This window comes from Penicillium digitatum, chromosome 1 (genome assembly GCF_016767815.1).
Source record: "Penicillium digitatum chromosome 1, complete sequence".
In the NCBI taxonomy this organism is placed as follows: Eukaryota; Fungi; Ascomycota; class Eurotiomycetes; order Eurotiales; family Aspergillaceae; genus Penicillium; species Penicillium digitatum.
Window position 1 is genome coordinate 3,409,885 of NC_089384.1, and position 25,566 is coordinate 3,435,450.

General features: G+C 48.1%; 6 protein-coding genes across 6 annotated transcripts; 1 reads left to right on the top strand and 5 right to left on the bottom strand.

Moving 5' to 3' along the window:
• Window positions 1-161: 161 nt before the first annotated feature.
• On the bottom strand, window positions 162-3,240 carry Pdw03_3509 (Protein kinase, putative; the record flags this gene model as incomplete). The annotated part of the gene is made up of 4 exons (XM_066100512.1): window positions 162-893; window positions 952-1,014; window positions 1,067-2,958; window positions 3,015-3,240. The coding sequence occupies 4 exons, from the start codon at window positions 3,238-3,240 to the stop codon at window positions 162-164; spliced, it is 2,913 nt and encodes a 970-aa protein (XP_065955912.1).
• A 1,198-nt stretch (window positions 3,241-4,438) lies between these two features.
• Pdw03_3510 (ATPase, AAA-type, core) lies at window positions 4,439-4,717 on the top strand (the record flags this gene model as incomplete). Its single annotated transcript, XM_014676624.1, has 1 exon — window positions 4,439-4,717. One exon carries the CDS (start codon window positions 4,439-4,441, stop codon window positions 4,715-4,717), a length of 279 nt encoding a protein of 92 aa, XP_014532110.1.
• Window positions 4,718-5,426: 709 nt separating this feature from the next.
• Window positions 5,427-7,799, bottom strand: Pdw03_3511 (C6 transcription factor, putative; the record flags this gene model as incomplete). Its single annotated transcript, XM_014676622.2, has 5 exons — window positions 5,427-5,471; window positions 5,554-6,436; window positions 6,505-6,939; window positions 6,992-7,681; window positions 7,750-7,799. The coding sequence occupies 5 exons, from the start codon at window positions 7,797-7,799 to the stop codon at window positions 5,427-5,429; spliced, it is 2,103 nt and encodes a 700-aa protein (XP_014532108.2).
• A 2,622-nt stretch (window positions 7,800-10,421) lies between these two features.
• Pdw03_3512 (C6 transcription factor SndA, putative) lies at window positions 10,422-10,938 on the bottom strand (the record flags this gene model as incomplete). Its single annotated transcript, XM_014676621.2, has 2 exons — window positions 10,422-10,781; window positions 10,888-10,938. 2 exons carry the CDS (start codon window positions 10,936-10,938, stop codon window positions 10,422-10,424), a joined length of 411 nt encoding a protein of 136 aa, XP_014532107.2.
• Window positions 10,939-15,455: 4,517 nt separating this feature from the next.
• Window positions 15,456-17,789, bottom strand: Pdw03_3513 (Sister chromatid separation protein (Src1), putative; the record flags this gene model as incomplete). Its single annotated transcript, XM_014676620.1, has 2 exons — window positions 15,456-16,080; window positions 16,228-17,789. 2 exons carry the CDS (start codon window positions 17,787-17,789, stop codon window positions 15,456-15,458), a joined length of 2,187 nt encoding a protein of 728 aa, XP_014532106.1.
• A 1,249-nt stretch (window positions 17,790-19,038) lies between these two features.
• Pdw03_3514 (Adenylate cyclase AcyA) lies at window positions 19,039-25,551 on the bottom strand (the record flags this gene model as incomplete). Its single annotated transcript, XM_014676618.1, has 3 exons — window positions 19,039-19,338; window positions 19,394-25,277; window positions 25,373-25,551. 3 exons carry the CDS (start codon window positions 25,549-25,551, stop codon window positions 19,039-19,041), a joined length of 6,363 nt encoding a protein of 2,120 aa, XP_014532104.1.
• Window positions 25,552-25,566: the final 15 nt, after the last annotated feature.

Genomic DNA, 25,566 nt, shown 5'->3' on the forward strand with positions numbered 1-25,566 from the left:
GCACTTTACAGAATGCAAAGAGGTTTTTATGGATATGCTTTGACTCGGTGAAGGGACGGTGGTGTGTCGCATGAATGGAAATATAACAGTAGCTAGCCAACAGGGTTGTTCCAAGTCAAGTAGGGCGTCAATTTCCCCTTCCACAGCTTTGTCTTGTATAGTCACGATGTATACAGGCCAGCTAATTGGTCTCTGGTATAGGGTTGACGTCCTCGCTCTATGCTGAAAGCCAAGGCAACATCGTTGGGTCGCCGGTAGGTATACCCCAGAAAAGCGCCCCTTTTGCGAATGTCCAAGGCTGTCTTGCTCAATTGTTTGTCTCGAAGAATTTTATCGCGGGGCCGCTTCTTCTCCTTTTGATTTTCGGCATCTTTTTCCTGCTCCTGTACTACGTGTGGGATTGTTTCAACAACTGGCGGCGTAAGAGCGTCCTCCGCTGGGCTGATTTCTTGATTCTTTGGGATGGCCTCGTCAGGCTCTTGGCCACGATCCTTCGAGTCACTACCGACAGCATGCTCGACACCATCGCCGGCCGACTTCCAATCGTCAAAATATCTAGTATCCTCCCAGTTCCTGACCCTAGGGATCATTGGTGGTTGGCACATGTGGAGATTTTGCCACCGGATACCTCGGAAGAATGGATGAATCTTGATGTCTGCTGCATCGTTAGGGTATACGTAGTAGCTCGCGATGTTTCTGTACCGTGCGTCCATGGAGTACAGCATTTGAGTTGAGACAGGGCGTCCATTCAGTATATCATTGGCTTGGTACTTCGGAGAGCATAGGCGATATTCGCGCTCTTGGAGAATCCTGGTGATCAGATCCATGGCTTCCTGGGAGACTAACTTGTCTGTGGATTTTTCCTGTGGAAATCGTAGAGTCCTTGCGTGTTGCTTGAGAAACTTCAGAATGAGAGGTTCGCCAGAAAAAGGGAACAAAGAAGACACTCACAAGGATCTTGATCTTTGTATCATGGCGATTTTCACAGGCAAAGGGTGTGAAACCATATAGACACTGGAAACACCATGAGAAATTGACACACAAAAGGAAAAACCGAGCGACCTACCTCGTATAGAATGATACCCAAGCTCCACCAGTCGCATCGCCCGTCATACATTTCGCCGCGAATGATCTCAGGAGCCATGTATTGACTGGTTCCGACAACACTTTTTGCGAATCTGCGTCGCCCCTTGCTGTTTCGCCAATCCAATAAACTCGTCGAGGATGGCCGATGAAGAGTATGGTCATCCAGACTGTGCAATCTTATCTCAGGCGCAAGCTCTTTCACTTCGGCAACCTCCTGCTGGTCTTCAGAATCACCATTAATATCGATGCCAAGTTTCTCCAGCAAAGTGTAGCGATGGCTGTTATAATAAGCTTGATCATGAGACCAATGCCCATTGAAAGCCAGACCGAAGTCAGAAATTTTCAGATGACCCGACGCAGAGATGAGGAAATTGTCAGGCTTGATATCGCGATGAATCCAGAAAAGTCGATGTGCCTCCTCAATGCACAAAATCATTTCTGCGACATAGAATCGTGCCCAGTCTTCGCGAAGTGTATCTTTTCGGATGAGTAACCCCAAAAAGTCACCACCAACCATGTAATCCATCACAAGATATAGATTGCTGGCATCTTGAAAGCTGACGATCAAAGGAACAACCCAGCGAGAGGCCTCAGAGGCAACAAGAAAATCTCTTTCTGCTCGAATATGGCCTTCCTGGGAGTTGCGGATCATCTCTGCCTTTCTGATGACTTTCATGGCATATACCTCCTTCCTTTCGCCGGTCATATACCTTCGACGGCTTTGCTTGGCACCTTCTACAGCAGACATCAGGGCTCCAAGAGGATTCGACCTGGAGTGGACAACGTTGTCTTTGAGGGACAGAGGGCCATCTTCAGGGGAACTGTTCAAATCCGAGCCATTCCGCCGAACAAGACGCACAACACCAAAGCTTCCTTTCCCTAGTACCTTTATGGCTTGGTACCCTGCGACAGAGATCGCGCTTTCGCTTTGAGGGCAGCATCGATTGGATTTGAGCACACGGCACTGTCGAAGATGATCGTTCTCTCCCAAGGCCCAGTTGTGTCTTGTCATCAACCGCTCCTCGGGTGTGAGATCGAACGCATAGATATGCTGCTCTAACTCGAGTTGACGTTGCTGACGGGGATCTTTGTTTTGGAAAATGGAGTTGAAGTACAGTTCCAGGTAAACTTTTGCCACTGATGTCGCTTCCACTGTTTTTATAGACGGTGTTATAGCGATTAGATTGGTATCTGAAGCGCTGGCAGCTTCATTCATCTCGGAGAGAGAGGGTAAATGCATCACGGATGTTTCGTGTCCATCGTGCAGCTTGCCTTTATCCGAGGAAGGAGACGGGCCTCCGGAAGTGAGTGGAGTCAGTGAAGTTGACTGCCCGCCGGCAGGAGATCTACCACTACTGCGGCTGGCTGATGGGCTTGAGCTATCATTGGCCCCATCACTTTGTCTGCTCAGATCATCTGATACTGGATTGAGGCGAATAACGCTCGGTCTTGACCGAAGATGCACACGACGTATGACAGTGGGCTGGCCAAACGTTAGCGAGATCCTTTGCGAGAAGCGATCGACAAATTTTGAATCTGTTGAACTTGGTTGCTCAGTGATAGTGGATGGCAGAGGGTCCTCGTTTATGGTATGTTGCTGCACGTCGTCAAAAACAGCCAATTCACCCTGACTCTCGAGTGACGGTCGCAGGTCAGGGAGTGGTTCAGACAAAGTTTCAACCCCTTCAGTGGGAGTGCTGAGCGAAGGTGTGACAGGAATGGGCTCACTTTGAGGAGACTCGACCGCAGTCAGATATCCTGGGGTATCATCGCCATTACCACTTGGGGAGGATGGGATTGAGGGATCTGGGCTTTCGTCACCGGCCTGTACGGAATCACAGCAATCAGTGTCGACGCTAAACCCTTTATTGCCTACGAGGTTGAATCAGTGAATTGTCTGTTATAGAAAAAGAGATACCATCACTCACTCTTGGATGAGCCACGCAAACCCAGTAACAGCAGAATTTTGGAGCCACTGCGAGTCAAACGAACCCGAAGCCGATCTTTTCCCGCCCTTCGGATAATCGGCTCTGATGCCGGGCTTTCTGTTGCTCCAGAGCCAGTTGGGGATGTTCCAGAGACGACAACTTTAGTTGGGATCCAGAGATTGAAAAGACTTCGTCTTGTTGTATCTTTTTTACTGGAGGCTGCCATCTTTACCTCTCAGAGTCAATGAATGATGAATTTAAAAATTGCTGGGCCTTAACAATATGTTTGGTAGATGCATGAAGCATGAAGTGTGAAGTATGAAGCCCAAGCTTTTCTAGTTGAAGTCATGTTAGGGCTGGCAACCGCGTAAGAGGGTAAGCACCACCGGACTTTTCGTCGGACCTGATAAATTTGATATCTACTACACATGTTGTAGGTAGATATGGATATATTGAAGACAAAACTAACAAGAAAAGGTCCCTGTGCATGAAAATACAACCAGCTCCACGTGAATAACGTGAATATGCACATAGCCACGACTGATGGGCAGTCAATAACCAAAACTTCCCAACGCCAGATCCGTCCCCGCCGGATCCTGCTCATTATCAACATCCTCAATCCTCGGTGGTATAATGTATAGCGACCACCGGGGCACGGGCGAGGTCCGGTCGCCCTATCTCTTCGTCTACCACAGCCCGGGTTGCTGGAGAATCGGGAATTAAACGAGAACTGAACTCTGAGGCGCAAAGAAAATTTGTTATTTTCATGGACTTTGTCCAAGAGGCCTGCGGTAATGAGTACGCCGTAGCAGAGCTGATTTTGAAGAAAGACAGAATTCGCCGGGAGCATCTTCAACATCTGTTCAAGCCCAATGAAGTCCCAACTTCGAACCAAAATAAAAGAGCACATTGATTATTTGGCCAAGGACTGGCCATTCCGAAGCATAGACATCCATGACAACAACCCTTATTGGTGGACCAGTGTCCAGACCTGGGACCTCGAATATCAGCCGCTTAAAGTGGGTTGTTTGTCACATAATTCTAGCCTTGCTCTACCCGACAGTGAGTCGGACAAAGAGGGTGCTATCACAGACAGTGCGGTATTCCCTATCAAATATGCCCCTGATCATCTCGGGAGCTTCAGCGTCGTGGGGAGATTTTCTGGACAATCTGCACACAGCAGTATGTGTCATATCGGGCAATTGAGGAAAAAAGTTTCCAGACCGTGGTATGTGTTTATTGTCAGCCTGCAATGAAGAGCCGAACTTTAAATTGCTACTAAGCCGACGATCGATACATCATAGACGTGAAGACATACAGCAGACTGCATCAAAGCTTGACCGGGTATTGAATGACGCTTATGCAGAAAGACGCTCAATGACCGAGTCGTGGCCAGGGAGCAATCCCCACAAGAGCCGCCCAGGATGTTGATGCCTCCGAGGGTGACTGGCTTCAACCTCCATCGCAAAAAGTGGTTCAATCTATCCGTCGACCGCATCTCGCATGTCGAGTGGAACAAAGATGCCCTCGAGAGTCGAGCCATCGACTCCAAATCCACAGACCGTATCGAGTCACTGGTGACCAACCACGTCGAGCCCGAAGACTCCGTCGATCTGATTGCCAGCAATGATAACGGACTAATCTTGCTTCTGCACGCTGGGCCGGGAACAGGCAAAAACACTGACCGCAGAGAGGGTGGCTGAAATAGCCGAGAGGCCTCTCTATCGAGTCACAGATGGCGACATCGGCATCAAGCCAGATAAGGTGGAAAAGTGCCTCGAGTCCATGCTACACTTGGGTAGGATCTGGAACAGCGTGGTCCTACTCGATGAAGCAGATTTTTTCCTCGAACAGAGCGGTCTGGAAGACCTGAACCGGAACGTGCTCGCATCGGCGTTCCTGCTCTTGGTGGAGCATTTCAAGAGAATCTTGATCTAAACCACCAATCAGTTGTCCACTTTCGACGAGGCACTCAAATTGCGCATCCAGCGGGCACTACACTATCCCTCCCTAAGCGAAGAACAGAGACGATCCATCTGGCAAACTTATATCAAACGCCTGGATGGGTTTGATGAAGATGCTGTTGAAGTTTGAATATTTTGGGGAACGTGCATGTGCTTCAGAGGGAGAAGTTGAATGGTCGGCAAATTCCGAATGCCGTTGCTACTGCTCGCCAGCACGCGAGGTGGAAAAGGGAGGTTTCCTCGTATGATCACCTCAAGGGATGTGATTAAGGTGTCTGCGAGGTTCGATGGCTATTTGGAGAACACTCACCGTGATCGTCACATGCAGGTTTGACCAGACACTGTGTTGAAAGAAGAATGGCCCAAATGTGATGCAAAATGTAGCAGGATATTTGCAATTGGACGCGATTTTTGGCTATGTGGCTCGTAAGCTACATACACCCGGGGCCTAAAAGTTAATTGTGGAAGGGTCATTAGGGAGATTGGAAAAGGCCTAGAACAAAGTGTCAACAAAAAGTGCATACAGGCGAGCGAGATTCCGCACTCGAACTTGTCAGGAAAGGCATACTACATACCCATGAGTCAAGCTGAGCCCACCAGATTGATCCCTCAAGACTCTCAAGGAAGCCTGCATCATCTCCCGTATTCATCCCCAACTCGGCTGGGGGGATCGTGAAATCACCTGCCTGGGTGTCAAACCGGACCGGGTTTACATCTGCATTCTGTAAACTCTCTCCCGAGACGCAGAGAGTATCATTTCCACTAGCAGCATGAGCCCGAGTTTCAACAGAGACCTCATTAAGCCCAGTCTGTCGATGAACTTCCTGTCTCAACTCCTCCAGAATAATCGCGTAGCGACGACTCGGACAGTTCTTACGTGTAGCATCAGCCAGATGTTGCTGACATGATTCAGCAAGAGAAAAGAGCTGGCGCAATTTATCAGGGTCATTGGGACTTCCGCCCGAAGAGACAGAAGACGATCTAGATCCACCCAATGACTTATGGTGCTGTTGGATGGCATGGATATAAATTACCAAAACAGCACAGAAGCACACATAGTGCGTGAACCAGAAAGATTGGATTAGCACACCCTGATGAGCAAGACCATCAGTTATTGTCATGATGTCCTCGGCAGCTTGGATGCATTTCTGGACGTGCGAGCTGACCATCGGGTGCAGGACTTTGGGTCTGCGGCTGAGGTCTGTGAAATCGTTCAAGAGGAATGAGCGAGTGACGTGGATCATGGCGTGCGAGTAGGCGAGTTGGAGGACTTGACTTTGACGGCAGAGGGGTGGAATTAAGCTAGTTGGGTGAACACTTTTGAATAACGGTGGGACGGTTTCTTTCCATTTTTCGAGCTCCAAGGTTAGGCGGATTGCGGTCTCGAGGGGGGAGTCTCGAGAGAGGGTGTTAATGCTGTACAGTTGACGGGATATCTCGCCCAGAATACGACCGAGTCTGGATTCCGCTTTAGATGCCCAGGTTCACTAAAAGAGTAAAAGTACAGGGCACATATAAGAACTCACCGGTAGTGAAGAACAGAGGCAATCATCATGCTGTCGGTGGATCCTGTTCTTAGAGTCGGATCTTCTTCCAGTAAATCATCGTCGTTCGTCTCTTCTGGCAATTCTTGGTCGATGTCCTCGTCGTGGAGCAGTCGAGGTCTCCCAAACATAATGCTCAAATATTTGTCTAGAGTGTATACACTCCAGAAGATGCGCCTGCGGAGCTCCAATTCTAGTTGCGAGGACCCATTATTCGAGACTTTTGCCGGCCTCTTCCTGTGCAACCCGAGTGCAGTCACAATCTGCATTGTCGTGCCGAATGAGTACCAGCATTCGTTAGCCCGTGACGATGATAGTAGATACAGGCACTGGCCCAGTCGGGCCTGGATGGTTTCCAGTCGCGGCGGACCTGACTCGAGAGAAGACATGCATTTCGACGCTGCATACCAGCGCTCACTGTCATCGCTCAGTCAGGCTTCTTTGTTGACCAAATTGCGAGACAACTAACCTTTCTAGCCTTTCACCCCGCGAGCCAGGCGTCCCCCCCGGCCTCATTTCCATGTACAAAGTACTCACAGCAAAGATCATGAGAACGATAGCAGTCCGAGCAACCATCTTTCCCACAGGGAGATTAGAGAGACTGATGCTATCTCGGTAAACCTGTCTAGTCCAATCTTCCACATGGCCCCTATGCACAAACCGATAAGTCACCATAGAGTAATCGAAATATATTCCCACCAGATCCAGCGCCCTTTCCAGAGATGGGAGGGTAAATTCCGCCTCTTGGGGATTGGTGTAAGGCTTATCGCCAAACATAAAAACCGCTGTATTCCGCGAGGACTCATTTTGGAGTCCATCCGGATAGTGCGTCCTTTCATCTTGATGCAGACGGCTCCACACACGATTGATAAACGACACACCGGATGCAGGGCCAAGGTAATACCCCTCAAGGTCTGTTGAGCCTGGCTCTGGTGAGTTCCGTGCTGATACCATATGTTGGTGCTCATTTTGGTTTTTGTTTGGGGTCGAAAGCAACTTGTCGGTTACAGATGAGTCTTGACTATTGCCCCGTAGATTGGGGCTGGAGGTGCGCCAATTTACATCCTCAAATACAGGATGCCCAGTAGGAGTCAAAATGGGACTCGGTGATGCAGGAAGAGGGTCTGGTGGTAAGCCCCGAGAGTATGCGGCGTTGTATCTGCACGGCAGTGACAGCCGTGTACATCTGGAGCATGGTATAGTACCAGTACACCGGGTTTTCTTTACTTTGCACGAGTCGCAGGCTCTGGTGATTTTCTGGCGGTGTGTAACACCATCCTTTAATGTGTCAGATGTTTTCCTCTTGTTAGACGTGGGCAGCTCTGAAGCTTCATTCAATCTGATCGCGGGCCGAGATTGCATGGCAACGCTAGCGGTTGTTATCTCGAGATCGGCAAGGCCGATCCAGGAATAAATATCCGAATAATTTCGAAAGGAAATTGACTTAAAGGTAGCTAAGAAGGACAAGTATCCGGGAAGAGGGGGAAAATGGATAGGAATAAGATCTCGGCAAGTCTCCGGTCGGCGCTCCACCTCCCCGGACTCTTACCTGTGCACTTGGCTTCTGACAGATTCCTAGGTGCCCAACGAGGTACGGTACGATAAATTGATCAGATCACTCTAACCCATATGATAAATCTGCCTTTTTGGCCATTGTTGTAGATAAAGCTGATTAAACATAACATACATTTTATGGAACAAGAGAAGGATAAAGTAGATTTCCGCACAACTTAATAAAACCCTCAGGCATCTTAAATTAGGCATTTAACATCATAAAATGCTAAGATTCTCTGACGATGTAACTTGTATATTCATAGGCTACAATTAAAATAAATTCTACTTATTTCTATTATCATGAATTTCGATTTCACATTTAGTTTGATAAATCAGCCTTTAATTTAACTCTTTTGGAAATAGAATTTTATACATCTTCCGGATTCTAGGCTTTATTCATGTTAAAAATGTCTATTAGATGGGGACTAAATCCCATTATCTGTTTCCTTACTACTACCAAATTAGGTACTAGCGAGCTCTAGATATAGAGAGAAATATAGAACTTGATAAAGGTGTAGTTAAAAGTAAGTTTAAGGACCATTGACGTAAAGTAAGTATTGTGTATACAAAATATAAAATTTCTGTTTTTAAACGAAACAGGCATTTAAATTGGTGTTAGAAAAGATTATTTTATTATTACTAGATATCCAAAAAAGAAGCTATTCAAAAACTTAGTTGCTAACTGGGAATCTACTATGGTTTTAGAAGCTACTTCGGCTAACCATTTTGTTAGCATAATAGTGTGATCCCAGTGTGGGGAGAACCACACTATATATACCACGGCAACCAAGTCAATTCATTGAATTGACTTGGTTATGACCTTTTTGTCTAATGGATAACTGCTTGGAGTAGTGGTCGGCGGATCTAATAGTACTATATGTAGTATGATAGTAGTGTAATACGATATACTATGGTGTGAAGGAGAGCTAAATAGATTTTGCCGGTACTGTCTAAGGGATCCTTGGAGATATTATGGATGGTAAACTGTATTATGACCCACTCACTACTGCCATGAGTCTTAAAGTCATTTTATATTAATAGCAGTCATTCTACATTATCTCACGATAATGTAGTATCAATATGAGGTAATATCCTAGCCTATAGTTGTCTCCGAACGAGCTGTATAAGGAATCAACATTTCTGACTAGCTAGTACATGATGAAGAACAATAAACACGTCTCCTACCTACTACAATTGCATAGCAAACCTCTCTTATACCTTATATTTAACCATAATATAAGATATAATGCTTCCCTAATATAACTTCCCATTAAATATTATAACCCATAATTAGGCTATTATCTGTTATCTGCTAAAGTGCCAATAAATAAGAACACCGAACTTATCTCCTACCTACTACAACTGCCTATTCAGCTGAGTATAGCCTCCCTCGTACCTTATACACTACTACTATATAGGGTATCAGGATAGTAGGTTATATTTGGTTATGTACGATAGACAGAAACTCCATAGGGTAGAACTCCTTACTATAAAGGAGGTAATCCACATAGAGGATTAGTATATCGATAGAGACTAGTTTTAAACTATAATGATTACCCATGGAACATACTCATAATACCAGAATGATATAAGAGAGCATAGTAAACGCTTAGCGCGATAGGTCGCCAAGTTCTAGTGATATTTTCTAATAATCTAGTACTACAAGGGCTTAGGAAATTGTATAGCGGACGCTATTAGCCGCTACGTCATTTAACAATACATGTATCATTTACAGCAGACTGTATAAAGCGGTGTCAAAAGGGGTGCTAATTAGGGCTTTTGGGCACCAAACTCTTTCCTAAACGGGGACTGGAACCCTGAGCGCTAGACGTCTGCGTAACTCCAACCCAAGAAAAAAAAAGGTCTGATTATGACAAGCTAAGAACTGGGTATCTCTGGGTATATTTTCTTTAGTCCAGGTGTAACGGGACTTTCCGCAGTTTTTGCAATCTTCTAAAGCCTCTGGTTCTAGGATGGCCAAGAATGTTGGCAACCAAAAAAAAAAAAACAAAGACAACATCCAAGGCTGGGTAGAGAGAATAGGAACAGTCTGGTTTCTTTGCGATATCTCAATCCGTCCCGAGAGATTGCAATTAATATCAGAAGGGGGCAGGTTACACAGCCATGAGGAATTATGTGATGGTTGTCTGAATGACTTACTCCATCCCAAACAGAGAAGCGACATGAATAACAGCTAAGAAGGAAACGCTCTGGAACCTCCACGTTCAATTAAATGTTCGAAGACAAGAGATCGAGAAGATTTGGCGGGGGAGGATTCACGATTGCGGGGGTAACGCTGGCACATTCATCCAGATGCGTATACTGCCCGAGGAGATTGGGTTGATTCAGCGAGGAGGGTTGAAGTAATTACCCAAGTTGTTGGGAGTGATATTCAGATTCAGACTTAGGTCGCGCAGGTCTGAGTTTCGGGAGATGGTTTGATTCTCATTGTCCAAGATGCTTGTGAGGGCATCTCGGATCTGCCCAGGGGTTGCTCCTGATCTTATGGTATTGACGATGTATTGCACCGTCTCGCCGTCACCGTCTCGGATGAGCCCGATAAGATCGTCCACAAATGACCGGAAATGGTCCAATTGATCTTGGGTTCTCTTAGCGGAGGCCTTACGGCGTCTGTCGGCGGCTTCATCGAAGACACATTCGCGGGCGTGGGTTGAGCATTCGGTGCAATGAGGAGGGCCGGTACACTAACCGATATAAGAAAAATGGCATGTCAGATTAATAGTGTAGAGTAGATCAAATAGAGGGCGGAGAAGTCAAGGGAAAAGAATAGGAAGTGTAGTGAATGTGTACCCTGGTCCGGCGTTTTTGACACTCCGTGCAAGCTGTCGATGCCCGCCTCATACGTTTTTCTTCTGGTGCACTCCTACCAGCTGAACTCCCTGCTGCCTCTCCTCCGTCTCCCCCTTTGAGTAACCTGGTACGAGGCGCAATAGGCCTATAGCCTCGAGGTGTCTGATCACTCATCAATTCTGTGCAGAAAACAAAGAGATAAATAGCGAATCAGAAGCCCAACTCTCTGTTTTCCCAACCACCATTTGAAAGCATGATAACCAAGTAAATCACGTGGCAGACGGAAAGGTCATGGAGAGTGATAGAAGAGAGGAGTTGGGGCTGCGCTAGACCTCTGCAGTGAATTCTGCACTGTGCGCTGCCGAAATTAAGAGGGCATGAGGGCAAGTGCGGGAAAAGGGAGTGAACAGGGAAAAAAACGAAATCTAAAAAATAAAAAAAATGAAGGTTGTGAGGTGATGAAAATACCCGGAAAATCACAGGTCAGAAAATAACATAAAAAATTGGAAGAAAAATAATAAAGGAAAAAGAAATTATTCAGAAAAAACCCCCCCGGGCAAAGTGAGGAGAGGGATCGAGACGTGAGTGGAGGATGTGGGCCTATTTTGTTCAGAAAATATGCAAAGGATTGTTGAGGCTCAAGGTAAGAATTGTTGATCTCAAATATCAAATCCAAGTATGAAGTTTGATCTGAATGTTGTAGATGCTTGATATATCTTTCTACCGAAACCCGCATAGCAAATCTCTTCTTAACCTCTGCGGTTGTATGGAAGTACGGAGTAAAAGGGTCGTAGCGGAGCTAATGGCCATCTAAGGACGAGGTACCAAGTTCTCCGTAGAAACGACTGAATCCCTGTTAACCTATATTGTCTGATTTACTCCGTACTATGTGCTCTTTTCCTTTCATTCTTTTACGTTCGGACTGTCATTCATAGCCTTTTATGTACGGAGTACCAGTTGACATGTCCGGTCCTTATCCACTACCCTAATATATATCAAGCTCGGAGTAATCTTCCGGGGTAATTGATAGGCTCAACCGCTCAGATTTCCATAGACTCTTCACCCTCACACCGATGGTGATCACTTACACTGAACATCATTGGTTGATCTCAAATCGGCTTTGTTGGTTCCCTTTCTATGTTTGGAAAAGAAAAAATGGACAGAAGCCCTTCATTCGTCTCTTTGACATTTTCGGTTAACTTTGGCGATGGGGATGGTCTAGACTCTGATAAGAATCTGTTTCTCTCTCTCTCTCTCTCTGAATGATCCCACTCTATTTCTGGACTTCATAGCTTCCTGCGCAGGGTTTCGGGGGATGATTCCAGGTTCCCTTCCCCTACACTGTTGAGCGTGTATCCATACATCCTAAGATATCCTGTTTCTGTTCCTCTCGGGGGACATTTACCCCTCGTCTAGAAACTCCACCTACAATCTGCCTAAACTATGCGGTGGACAATGTGCAAACCCCACTGAAGCACTGTAATATCCCTACCATGCCTATTTGCCACACAGGTGCACCAAAGACATGCGAGTCGCTAAAGTGATCATTTTACTCAAAAACGTGCAACTTACACTATAATCTCTACTACATCATGGGATTAATTTGCAAAGGCCGCCATTGAATAAAAATTGAATGCCTCTCTCGTCACTCTTAGTGCTAAGTAGCTTAAATCTGTCTGGAAACTTCATCCGTCCCCAAGTGTCACATACCATTAATCGAGCTGAAGAGAGGAATACCGCCATAAGTGTATAGAGTACTCACAACGGGGGCTCTAAGCACTGTCTTGGCTACCACGGTTTGTTCATAGTGATTAATAGGTGAATCCCTTGACTGCCCCATTCGTCTTAACTCCATCATATGTACTCCGTACAGAGTAAACATCAGTAAACAATAGACGCACCCTGTGATAAGCTTTTATGTTTAAATTGGACCATCCTTCAGCATTCTGACTGGTGTCGGCAAAGAGTTTCTATCGTCTCATTTGAGAAGGTTTCAATGTCCTCATTCTGTTCCTGACGCCGAGGCTTTTTTGATGTTATACGAACTTCTGTTCTTGTACTCTAAATACCCAGAAGTTATTTTAGTTCAAAAGCGAAGGTATTGAGAGACAAAAGTCCGTCACCGCAGACTTAAACACGGCTGTTACTATGGCATTCAATAACTTTTCGGGAGAATACTTTCCCACTAGACATTATTTGCTTCTTACTGAGAAACCCTTGAACGCATTCAAGAATCTATTCACAACCGTTGCTTTTGTTGGCTCATTCAACCATTGCTCAAATAGCGAGTGAAGGGGGTCTGCAGAGAGGTGAACAATCGTTTCTCACCCGCTATTCATTCAACCTCATTCATATGTTAGACTGCTGACTCGATAGAAGCGAGTCCAACGGAAGAAACCACCAGAGACATATGTTGTACTCCGTAGGTGTATCTGCAATCTGTGCAATATTACCCCATATCAATACAACCACTCTCCATAATTTACATATTTCTCCACTGTCCTGACCCCCCACCCCCCCCGTGCTTCTACCGACGCACATTTCTGGAGCCCGTTCACCGATCTTCGGCGCCACGACGCTACGTGGCCCCTACCCAGTACAAATTCCAACTGTGGAAGTAGAATTCTACTTCCTTCCTAGGGCTACATACGGCTGTGCAAGGAAGAAAGCTTGCGAATGTTACCCCAGAGCAAGCAGTCGCCCACACTAAACCTACTAGATCATTACATGTTGCCCTAACTTACTGCATCTCGGCACTCAAGAGAGCGGGGCCGGAGATGAGAACGCAATCTTGTGAAAAAGGGTAAAAAAAATGATCAAGACCTTGCGGAGCACTGGACACGGAGTACGGATAGTGCCCGTATCCACTCCGTTGCCCTCAGCCTTTCTTGATAGGATGCCTCCATTGGATTACTCCCCAGAAGTGGCCAAAATCGGGATTTGCTACAAGAGGCATAATTTTTTAGGGCTATCTTACCTTCCCGATGTAGGTACTTTCGTGTCAGGTGCAACGTCCCGTATACCCCAAACACACAAAAGCAGCCCCGTTTCCCTACAACATATGAAACCTCTTCCCCCAAACAAAACATGGGGGCCGATTTGATTAGCTGACTGGCTAGACAAGAGGCCCTTTTTAACCTCGGGATTTGAAACCATGCATCTAGCTGTCAGGTATCAGTTACAACATAATGCTTCTCTCTTCTTAAAGGGTCTTTGCTGCAATACCTACCTCGGCGATGTGCGAAGTGAGTCTCGCGTATCTGTATGTTGCAGATACACTTTTTGAACCACTGTGGTGGTAGACACACATTTGCGGAGCAACTCCTACATGAAGTTCTGTGTAATTCCCTACGGAGTAGATGGGTTCCCGATGCTATTTCAAATTGTGGTACGGAGTACTCCGCACCTATATACGTGAATCGCGCGCCTTACAGTACATAGTGTCGTCGAGGCAGCGCTGCTTGATCTGAGCTTCCAATGAAATGAGTGAACATGAGAAGTGATGTTCGAAGCTGTCAATACAAAAACTTCTCAGGAGACCAAGACCTAAAAAAGCAACAGACAGCCTTTAACACACACCCTACACGTCCCAGTAATCAGCTCGGCCAATCGGCGTCTAGACCGTTAATACAAACCAAGGTACACGGGGACTAGGGGTTTGAAATCAACGGGGATGTTGTTTAATAAGTTTGATGCGGAGTACGTTGGGCATCAAGAATGGGGACGGCCAAGAGCGAGAGCGAGAGCGAGATGCACACTTACTTTCGAACCTGCAGACAGGCTAACTAACTAGTTCTAGACAGAGTGTGTGACTGACCGAGATGGATTTCAAAAGTACAGTATTTACTTCATTACACCTTTGTTCTTACCTGCATAGAGCGAGTGCTTCTATACTCTTCGCACTGGTTACACAGTCGAACGAGCGTGCCAATGCCTGCTTTGGTCCACATGGCCGTTGACCGAGCGACATACAACATATACACACAAGCAATACCGGAATTTACTGTGGGTCTTGATCTTTTCACGATCGGCTGGTATTGCATGGGTCATCGAGCTGAAACACGATACTCTGCCCTTGGTGGTACGGAGCACTATACGCACTAGGAGCACTGAATGTGTGGCATTCTCCTGGATTGTGCGCATGCAACTGGAGAAGCTCTAGTTCCATCGGTGTGATAACAGCCCTTAAGATACAGATACCTGATGGGGTGTGTTGCATACAACATCCGTGCTGTGCTTGCCATACTGACAAAAATCCGTGAAAGGGATTGTAGAAACTGCATTATTTTATGCATCGTGCGCAAAGTACGAAGATCGTGTCTAAGAAAAATTAAAGATTTTGATTGGAATAGGTGATGGAACTTGTATGGACAAGAAATAATATGTACTGATGAGGTAGGCGAAGAGAACTGGGAATAAAGTGTGTTAAAAGGACAAGAAAACCCAGGAAAACAAGAGCCACATCTCATACGTAGGGAAAGAGAAACGGGTGCGATGTCATAAAGGATACAATCACAGCCGAGCTGCGTGCATATAACAAAGGTACCCTCCAGACAGCAGGACAAGAATCAGTAGATCGGACGGCTCTCGTCCCAGCGGCGAGACTCTCTCGGACTAGAGATAGACTCGGGTTGGCATTCACCCGCAGGGGTGTGAGGGCTTGCCACCATGTTGCCAGGTGGAGAAGGGATGGAGAATCGTGCATTCTCACGGCGACCAAGATTTTCCGGCTCGCCGACAGCGTTGATCCCACCGATCCACTCCCAGACTCGAGAAACATCACCGCTACGTCCTTCTCGCACAGAAGCGCGGACATTAGCGTTGCCCTCGACAAAGTTGCGGACCCGTCGCCAGAGCTCCTCGCGGCGCTTGCCTTGGAGTTCAAAGCGGAGGACGTCATCGCGAAGCTGACCTATAGCAATATGCGGTTCTTTGGCATCGCCGCGGGCGTATAGTGCAGCTTGCGTGGATAGTCGGTCAAGGGTTGTAGCTACTAATTCCGGCACGCGAGCAATGTCAGACCGACGTGCGAGGACACGCGCACGAGCGTACACAAGGAGACCAATAGCCATGATTAGAACTGAAATAGGGAGTCGATATGCGAGGAGAGCGAGTCGGAAGTGGCGGCGGACGGCGCATGCGAGTGGGAGCCGTGCAATGGAGGTAGACGAGAGGATGAGGATGTCGGAATTTCTGTGATTGCGAACGCGTCTCTGTCAGTTCCGGTACACAATGTCAGACCAGATCTTTATTTAAGAAATTCCGCTGGATGTGATAATCCAGAGCGATGAGGGTAGCAAAGGAGACACAAGAATCCCTCCTAGAATGGAGAAAACTTACTGCTTGGTCTTTCTTGTAACTTCATCTTTACCAAGGATCTCACCAATGGCGCCCTTCCACAGCTCGTCAAATTCGGTGTCACTCAGGCCCTTGCGGCGTTTCTTGGCCACCTCTTCCCTCAGCTCTGGCTCGCTGATGTCTGGAGATCTGGCGCCCTTGCCGTCTTCCTTCAGCTGACCGCATTCCCACTTTGCCCGGCGCTCACGAAGCTCCTCAATCGCTTTATCAGCAACAGCCTTTACGCGGCGCTCCTTTTCACTATCGGGTTCACATGTTGGCGGCAACGGCACCAGGCCTCCAAGGGCAAGAGGATGGGGCTTCAAAAGGAAATCATTTTCACAGCGCACTTCAAAATCCGGGTAGCAGAAGGCGTGGCTTGGGCATGGTTCGCACCGAGGCTCCAGAACATTCGCCCACTCAGGAACCTTGGTCTCTGCCAAAGACCAGGTGGGCTTTCCCAGGCCGCAATATCCAATCTCAAGCTTTTCTTTGCGCCACCAGGTACCAAAACTGCCAGCCAGTGATATAATGACCATCCACGGGGCTAAGCGGCTGAGAGTTCCTTGATTTTGGGGTCTTCGCCTAGGCTGAATTTGTCGCGAGTACTGATCATTCTCCATAGACATAGCGAGCTGTTCCTCCGGCGTGAATTCCTCACCCGCCCCAATTTCGCTTTCGTCGTCATCCTCGGATTCTTCCGATTCCTCCTGCGGAGGCATCAACCGAGAGGCGAAGTCAAAGGAATCCCGCATGGGTGGCTGGAAACCATTATCTTGCTGAATGCTGGATGGGGTTGTTGATTTCCGTGACCTGTATCCGCGGCCCCGAGCTGGGCTGTCGGTGGATAGGCGCGAAACGCTCTTCCTCTTGCCGTCATAGCTCATCCTCGCGCTTTTAGGGGCCTCAGGGCTTCCACTCTGGAAAGGGTTGTCATCCGTGAATGTGCTCTCATCGCGTGGCTCTGACTTGACACCAGTAGGATTGTATTCATCCACTTCTGTCGAGGGAAAGACCTCGTTCCGTCCTACCTTTCTAGCTGTAGATTTGCGAGGCGTAGGGCGAGTAGCAGCGACCGGAGTGGCGAATGTGTCGTCGCCAGTTTCCGTGTCAGATGTGCGGGCGTGTTTACCCACCGAGCCAGCAACGTTCGTACGCTTTTTATTTCTGACAGGCGTGGCAGGGCCAAAACCATCATCAATTTCTACAGTAGAGTGACGGGTACTGCGTCGCGATGTACCTCGCTCGCCTCTTCTCGTGGATCCGACTGTTGAAGGTGTTGGTGGAGGAGGCATCGACTCTCTGTCGTTCGCATCGCTAGCCACCGACGTCGAACGACTGCTCATGTCTGTAATCCCCATACTGGTTCGTCGAACCGTGTCACGGTCGCGTAAGAGCTTTCTGGCTTGCGGAAGGACTTCATCTTCAAGGATGCTGATCAGTTGAGCCTTCTTTGCCGAGGCAGGGTACGGAATATCGTGGCTGACAAGGATGGAGCGGAGACGAGGAACGGTGAGAGAGTTCAGATCGAAATCTGGATGGAGGTATTCCAGTTCATCCGCCATTTTGTGTGGCGTGCAGTGTGCGACGTTGCGGCCTGCTTAGCGCGCGAAAACCCCGACCGAGATGGCGTAGTCAAGGGGGTTTTTGTCAAGATGGACTCCGAACTTGCAGCACAGGTGCGTGGCTCGATGATGTTGCAATATGCAAGTGAAGTGCCACTGATCGTTCCCTTTTTTGAACTTAACTGGGGCAGAAGAAATGTTGCTTTTAGTCGAGCTGTCAGTTCGATCATTCGTTCAGTTCGTAGCCAGGGCAACAGGCGGGGCGGGAAAAATGGCTTTCGTTGGGACTGACGACTTGAACGATGTAAAGGAAGTAACAAAGCTCAAGAAACAGACGTTTCTTCCTTTTAATCTTCTTGAATTCGGCTTACCAGGTGAAGGGGTGAGCAGATGAAGAAAAAAAGAAAACAAGGTCGATGACGCACGCATAAACAATGACACGTGACCAGTCAAAGGTGACGTTGACGCCTCAGGCCAGCAGCTATGATCACCCTGGAGACGACAGTTCAGCTGACCCCTGGAATTTGGCATCAAAAAGTCGGCTGCTCATGCGGTCTCTATCCTTGACGAAGTAGGACTTTTTAATAAACTGATCCATTAGGTATATGGACATACCGACATGTATTTGGAAGGTCATCTTAAATGTCTATTAGATTTGTATGAATGCGGTAAAAAGCACAACCAATGCAAGGGACTTTGCTTGGAGCATGTGCTTGAATTCAAAAGAGCAAAGCATTGGGATGCCAAGCATCTATCTTATAACCTCCCTATCGGAAAAATGTGTTTTTGTTGTGCGATGCTCACATTGATCTCATGATGTCCATGTCTATTGTGAAGTCTGTGCTACGAAGTCAATTTACCTTTCTGGACATTATAAATGCCTGTAGCAGGTATCCACGGGTGACTTTACTGAGGCATTATCAAGATTGAAGAAAATGACAAGACAAAAGCCCATGTAAGTAGTTGCACATTGAATGTAATATACATTCACTGCTCGAGTCAGGTACAGCCCTAAAACTCAAAGATCAAGGCCAGTAACAAAAAAAGATACCGAAACAATCACCGTGGCTCCATAACATAATGCTTTATATAAACAACCTGCAGACCCCCTCCCGCCAGTGGGACGCCACCCACTAAACCAAAGCCAGAGAGATAGAGCAAGAAGGGAAAAAAAGTCAAGGAAGCAAGTTAAAGGAATGCAAAAGTAGGATTTAAATTAGTGCGATAAAGCAGACGGCGGAAATCAGTGCTAGCCGCGGCCGGTTTCAAAAGAGTGATTGGCATCGCTGGGAAGGTGGAGGAAAGAGGACGAGGTGGAGGTAATACCGCTGTCGATACTGCCTGAAGGACCGATTTTGACATGAGTTGGTCGACCGCCGATGTTGCCCGCAGCACCAACGGCCATCTGCTCCTTGAGAGCTTGGAATTCGGCGAGTTGTGTTTGTAGTTGCTGCAGTACATCGCTGATAGGTACGGCGTGGTCACTGAGGGTGTCGCCTGGTTTGAAAGGACGCATCATGTGGCGTATGGAGAGTGTGTTGATGCATACCTAGAATTTGTTAGCATTGGAAGTAAAGCAAAAAAGGAGTTGGTGTAATAATGACCTCGATGCGGGTGACTTGTTGGTCGACTAAACTGAGAACGGTCGAGTCGTTGAGCTCACCGCCGTGCCTCTTGACCATGTTGAAGAGAGCGAAGTTCGGCTCCCTGAGGCTTGGTTCACTTGGATGCTCCAAAGCACCGCAAAGTCGTTCGAGACGGAGTGTAACTTCCCAGAGACGCCAAATGATGTTCGTTTGAATGTCAAGTTGGTTATCTGGGCTGATAGTTGCGACAGAGCTGTCACGATCCTGGGATTCGTCCGAAGAGATCATGCGACCAGAAAGTGCGGAGGGGTAAACAAGGTAGAGGGGTTCCGGATTTTCCAGACCCTTCAGCTTTCTTTCGCCTTGATCCTTGATGACGAATCCTTGACTATTGAGCTGTTGCAGTTCGCGACGAATGTTGTGGCCGAGGCTATCGCCGCGGGAGTTGCTGTCAGTCGAGCTGGTGGATGCAGAACGCTCAGCATCCGCGAAAATCTCGAGGCTGCGGTGGATGTCGGTCATGAAATCTGATGAAACGAAAATTTGACCTCCGTCGGCGACCGCGGAAATCCGCGACGCGCGATTCACCATTGGACCGAAATAGTCCATTCGACTGGTGACCGGATCTTTCGCGCATACAGGCTCGCCCCAATGACCACCCATGCGCACAGACAGGCCACGGAAGATAACATTATTGTCCATATCTACCACAACCCGGCACTGAGGTTGATCGAGAATTTCCGTAGGCCATTCAGCTTCAAGGAGTTGGTTTTGACAGTTGAAACACCATAGCAGGGCAGCCGTCGTAGTTGAGAAAGCTACCATAAAGGCATCACCTTCTGTCTTGACCTCGTAGCCACCGAAGATTGCAAGTTGCCGGCGCAGGATGTCATTGTGGATTTGAATAGCAGAGCGCATCGCGTCCGGACAAATCTCCCATAGACTCGTGGATTTCTTGATGTCAGTGAACATGATAGTCAATTCACCCTCGGGGGCATTCACGTGTTCAAAGCGCGCGAGTCGCGAATCCCCAGGACCGTCACGCTTCTTGGGGCGCTTGGCTGTGGGTATGATCTGCTCCTCAGCAAACGTGGACGAGCCAGTGTTGAGAGAAGGACGAGGCTTTGGCCGTCTCCTTTGAATTTCCCCAACGCCGAGAATCATAACCATCAACTTGTTGGTGGCACCAAAGGAGATGGCCAAATCACGTAGCTTTTGAGCTGCAAACATCAAGTCTGGCTGTTCTCTCCTAGTGATGTCAACCACCACCTCGGGAGTGACAAAATCCCAAAGTTCTTTTGATGCCAATACGATCATCTCATCTTGTTCAGTCAAGACGGTATGCATTGTGGAAGGGGCCGCAATGACAGCAGGCATCATAGGGAAGTGTCCAAAGCACCTTGATACGGTGAGGACATCATTGAGCTTCCCAGTGCGAGACACAAAACCTCCCGCTTCACGAATGCGTGCGCGCTCGTTAGGTTCTGCGGGATCATGATTTTGCGTTAAAGAAAGCATTGAACCATCTGACCGGATCAAAATAGCCTGAGCATCACCAACGTTGGCGGCGTACAAGTCCATATTGTTCAGATACAGGACAGTAGCAACACCCCCGGACTGAATATCGTCCTGATTAAGCATCTTGGCCGCAGTCGATCCTCGATGGTACTGCCGGACCTCACGGTCATCGATGGACCTGTAGGCAGAGCCAGCCATATTCTTATTCAATGCTAAGAATGACCGTCGGAGTGCATCCAATGGTGTTTCACCCTGATCTCGCTGGAGCTTCTTAAGCTCAAACGAGAAGGTAGAAGTGAAATTCTCGTGCAAGTACTTTGCGACGCGAGAACCACCACTGGAAAGAGTCTGTCCGTCGAACATTCCCAAAAGCGTTTCCACGTTATCTTGCTTCAACCGCGGAACAATCATATCGATAATGGATAGATGCTCGGTCTTACCAAGAGAGTCGGCCATACCGTAGGCAAGAGTGCCAGCAAAGGAGGCAGATGTTCTTACACGGCGATCTTCGGTTTCCTCTGGAATGGTGGGAATAGTAAGTGTGACATCCATCAGTCCCAGTACGCGGAGATGGGTCAGGGAGTTAAAGTCAGTCAGGTCAGCGCCATTGGCGGCCGGGGGACCCAGTGACGCGATATTTGGCTTGATTTCCAGACGTTTGTTGCCCGAGAAGTTCAGATACTTGAGATTACGGTTCCAGTTCCAATTCCAGTCATAAGGCCAATTTGACACGTTGTATTTGAGCCCGTTACTCCCCACATCCAAAATGGACAGCTTGCTTACCTTGCAAAGTTCTGCAGGCAAGACTTGGAAGCGGTTGGCATTGATGTGTAGAATTTTGAGGTTACTTCCCTCTTCCAGGTCATCAGATGGGAGAGAGGTCAACTCGTTACCCGACAGGTACAGCTCGGAAATCAACGGCCACCTTTTGAGGATGCCTTGCGGTAATTCCGTCAGGTCATTGTAGGAAAGATTGACAATGCGCAGCTCTGGGAGCAAGGAAAGTTCCCGGAAAACATCATCTTCAAGTCTGTTGTCGGCAAGTGAAAGTGTTCGAAGGGATGCCGCAAACGTCATTGCAATCTGCTGAGAGAAGTTTGAGTCCTTCCGGGTCACTGAGTTCGTGTCGATAAATGATGGCGACACCGTCGATACCTTCCTACTGGATTGAGCATTTGAAGGATTCCGGTACCCGTTCGGTGACACGGAATTCATGACACCATTCGACGTTTGACTCGGTCGACGTAGACTTGGTTCATCCAGTGGGCCTATATCTTCATAGCTGGGGTTTCCAGCAATGCCAGGTGTAGTCCCAGGTGTGGTTGAAGGCTCACCGGGGACTTGAGGGTACGGAGCACCGCACTTTGGAAAGCTCGACAGGATGTTTGAGGATACGTTGAGTATTTCCAGCTTAGCACAATGCCAAATTTCAGCTGGCAGAGAATTCAAATTGCACTCCCTTAAATTTAGATGCTTGAGCTCTGCAAGGCAACCCAGAGTTGGGGGCAAAGACGAAAGTGGGTTCTTGATCATACTGAAGTGTTCCAGCCGACGCAACTTGCCAATCTGAGCCGATACCGAGGATATGTGGTTTTTGTCGAGGATGAGCTTTGTAATATTCGGGCAATTTTCGAAAATGGTATCCCTGAATTGGGAAAGCTTGCCAGAGGCGAGGTTCAAAGAAGTCAGTGTTGGAATAGGAGCATCAACATCAAATTGCGTCATAGGGCAGTGGTCCAGATGTAAACTTCGCAACCTCGGGAAGGATCCTTTGAAACGTGATAGAAGATTATGACCGAAGAATATCTGCTCTAGGCGTGGAAGACTAGAGAGAGCATCGATGTTGGTGATAGCATTGAAGCGCCCATCAAACTCCTTGAGATTCACAAGTTCCCTGAAGGAATCATCGAGAGGCCCGCTCAAATTATTGTTCGTCATCCAGAGGCGTTCAAGAGTGGCCAAGCGGCCGATATTGGGAAGTTCTTCTATGCCATTGAAACTGATGTCGAGATCAACCAGACTCTTTAAATTGCAAAGGAATTCGGGAAAGACCTTGAAACTGTTTGAAGACATGTTCAGGCTTCGCAGGTTTTGGAAATTACCGAAAGAGCTGGGAAGCTTGGTTAACTGATTGTTCGCCATCTTGATGCTAACAAGACCAGTCAGTCGATCGAGACCCGCGTGATCCAAGTCCTCAAGGCAATTGTTAGACACATCCAAATAGGTCAATCGACTGGCTAAACCGAAGCTTTGTGGAAGAAATGAGGCCTCATTTCCGATGAACTTGATTTCTCGCAGATTAATGCAGCTTTGAATGAAGTCTTTGGGGACGTCTAAAGACAAGTTCCTCGACAAGTTCAGCGAGATAATCTCGGAGGATTTTGCATACAGCGTAATTGGAATAGTGACAAGACTGCGGCCTTGGAGATCCACATGACTGAACTTTTGCACTTTGTTGAAACCCGGTTCACTCTCGAGACTGCTGTAACCACTGAGCTTAGTCGGCAGGAAGATGAAGCGACAGAGATAACTGTGATCCTCGCGGCCAATATCTCCGATGCGGTCCATTTGCGTATAACCAACTTGTTCCAGCAGCCGCTTTTGCATTTGAATAGGTCGCTCATTGTGGTCAAGTTGCCGTGAAAGATCATGTTTACGCAGAACAATCTCATAATTGTTGAGGTGATCTTGCAAAAAAGACTTCCGACCAAGCATCAGAAGGATCTCAGACACGGTAGCATTCAGACCAGCTGATAGCGTGGCAAAAGTAGAATCGATTCGGAAGATCCGAATAAAGTACGAAGCTTCACGCTCACGAGGGCCAGTGGTAGGTTCTTCCAAGGTAGGGTCTTCTAAAGTAGGGTCAATGGGCCCCCTGACCTGCCAACTTTCAGGCGCATTCCACGGCTTTTCAAGTTTGGAATCGTCGCCAGGTGTGGTCGTCCCATCCCTTCCACGCTTCATTTGCCCAGGCGAAGGTGGACGGACAATCCCTTTCAGGTTTTCCATATCGACGTCAAGGTGGAAGAAATGCTTATTCTCCTCTTGATTTTTGTCGTCCTTGTTCGGATTATTGAATTCACCACCCTGATGAGTGAATACACGACGATTCCCAAGCTTTCTTCCAACCATCAGGCCCTTTCCAGAATCTTTCTTTCGGTCTGAATCCACTGACTCTGGGTATCGAGAGGAAATGCTTCCTTCGAGGCTGCCTTGCCTTTCGCGCCGCGGTGGGGAGGAGTTTCTCGATTTGTCATGCGACTTGCCGAGGATCTTTTTGATGAACCCGCCGAGTCTGGGATGCTGTGAGTTCTGATCAGGGTCTCGGTATGCGCTGCGCATGCTGGGTGTTGGACTTGTTGACCGACCCCCGAGTGTAGCAGAGTCGCTCATGTCAGTCACTGAATGCAGGTAGTTCTCATTAAACGGCCGCAATCCAATGTCGTCTCTGCCAGTGGTAGGTCGGGGTTGGAACCATGCCAGATCGCCAGCAAGAGTCGGGTTTTCTTCCTTGCTTCGTGAAGAACGGTGTCTGCCAGGTCCCCGTCGGCTTGGCTCCCTCTGCCCCGAGGCACCATTTTCCGAGGATGGAAGATGCTGCCCGTTGGGGCCGATAGGTACATGACGTACTGGTGCCTCCCCATATTGCGGAATGTCATTAAAGCTCTGGTAATCCCACGGGGTGATGTCACTGGAGGGTAAAGGAGTGTTTGCCCGCAACCTCTGGGGACGTTGCGAGGAGTTGGAGTTCTCGGGCGTATTGCGCGAGCCATCTGAATTCGCTCTCTCACGCGCCTTCAACTGGTCGACTGGTCCTCCACGTCTGCTCGGTGGGTTCTGGGAGCCATCGTCATCGGTTTGAAGCTCGCCAGGCGAAGGATAGTCATCTCCAAGTAGACCTTTCAAATGCTTCTTTCGGAACTTTTGACTAAGACTAGATCTAGACCCCTGGCTACTGATTGTAGTTGCGCTTGCAGCAGATGGGCGGCGATGTTCCCCATGATATTCATACTCAGCCGGTTCGCTTGCGATAGTTCGTCCGGTCGTGGGGCGAAAAGTGAATGATGCAGGTGAGGCTTCTTGCTCAGAGCAATCATGATAAAAAGTACCACTGGCCTCTTGCTGATCACTGTTGGGGAGTGTGGACCACGGGGCAATCGACTCAATCTCATCGGAGTCGGCGCGAGATTGGTGAAGGGGCGGAGGTCGAGGACTCGGGATGGATGATTGAGACGGGCTATATCTACTGCCCGAGAATATCAAAGCCTCGCGGTGATTGCTAAACCCAGAGGCTTTGCGTTGTTCGGTGGGGGAAATACTGGGGGAGTTCCATGACCACAAGGAATTTCCCCAGTCAATCCGAAGGGGGTTTGAGGACTCGGGCCTGGCACAAAAAAAATTCTTAGCGCTTCTTCTTTCCGGGCTTGGATTCGACGCTTTTATTAAGCCAGAAGGTCATTTGGGGAAACGAAAGCTTACTTGGAGCCTATTTTCAAGGAACCCGGAAACGAGTCGGCATTGTGACCTCCTACAGAGGCCTCGTCTTGATCTCGAGACAGACTCTCAGAGTTTCGCACTGTATCTTGCGACATCCAGCTATGTTCAGAGCTCTCCGAACCTTGACGATTGTCGGGTTGGTTGCGGTCCCGCGCCGGCATGGCTGCGCTCAGACT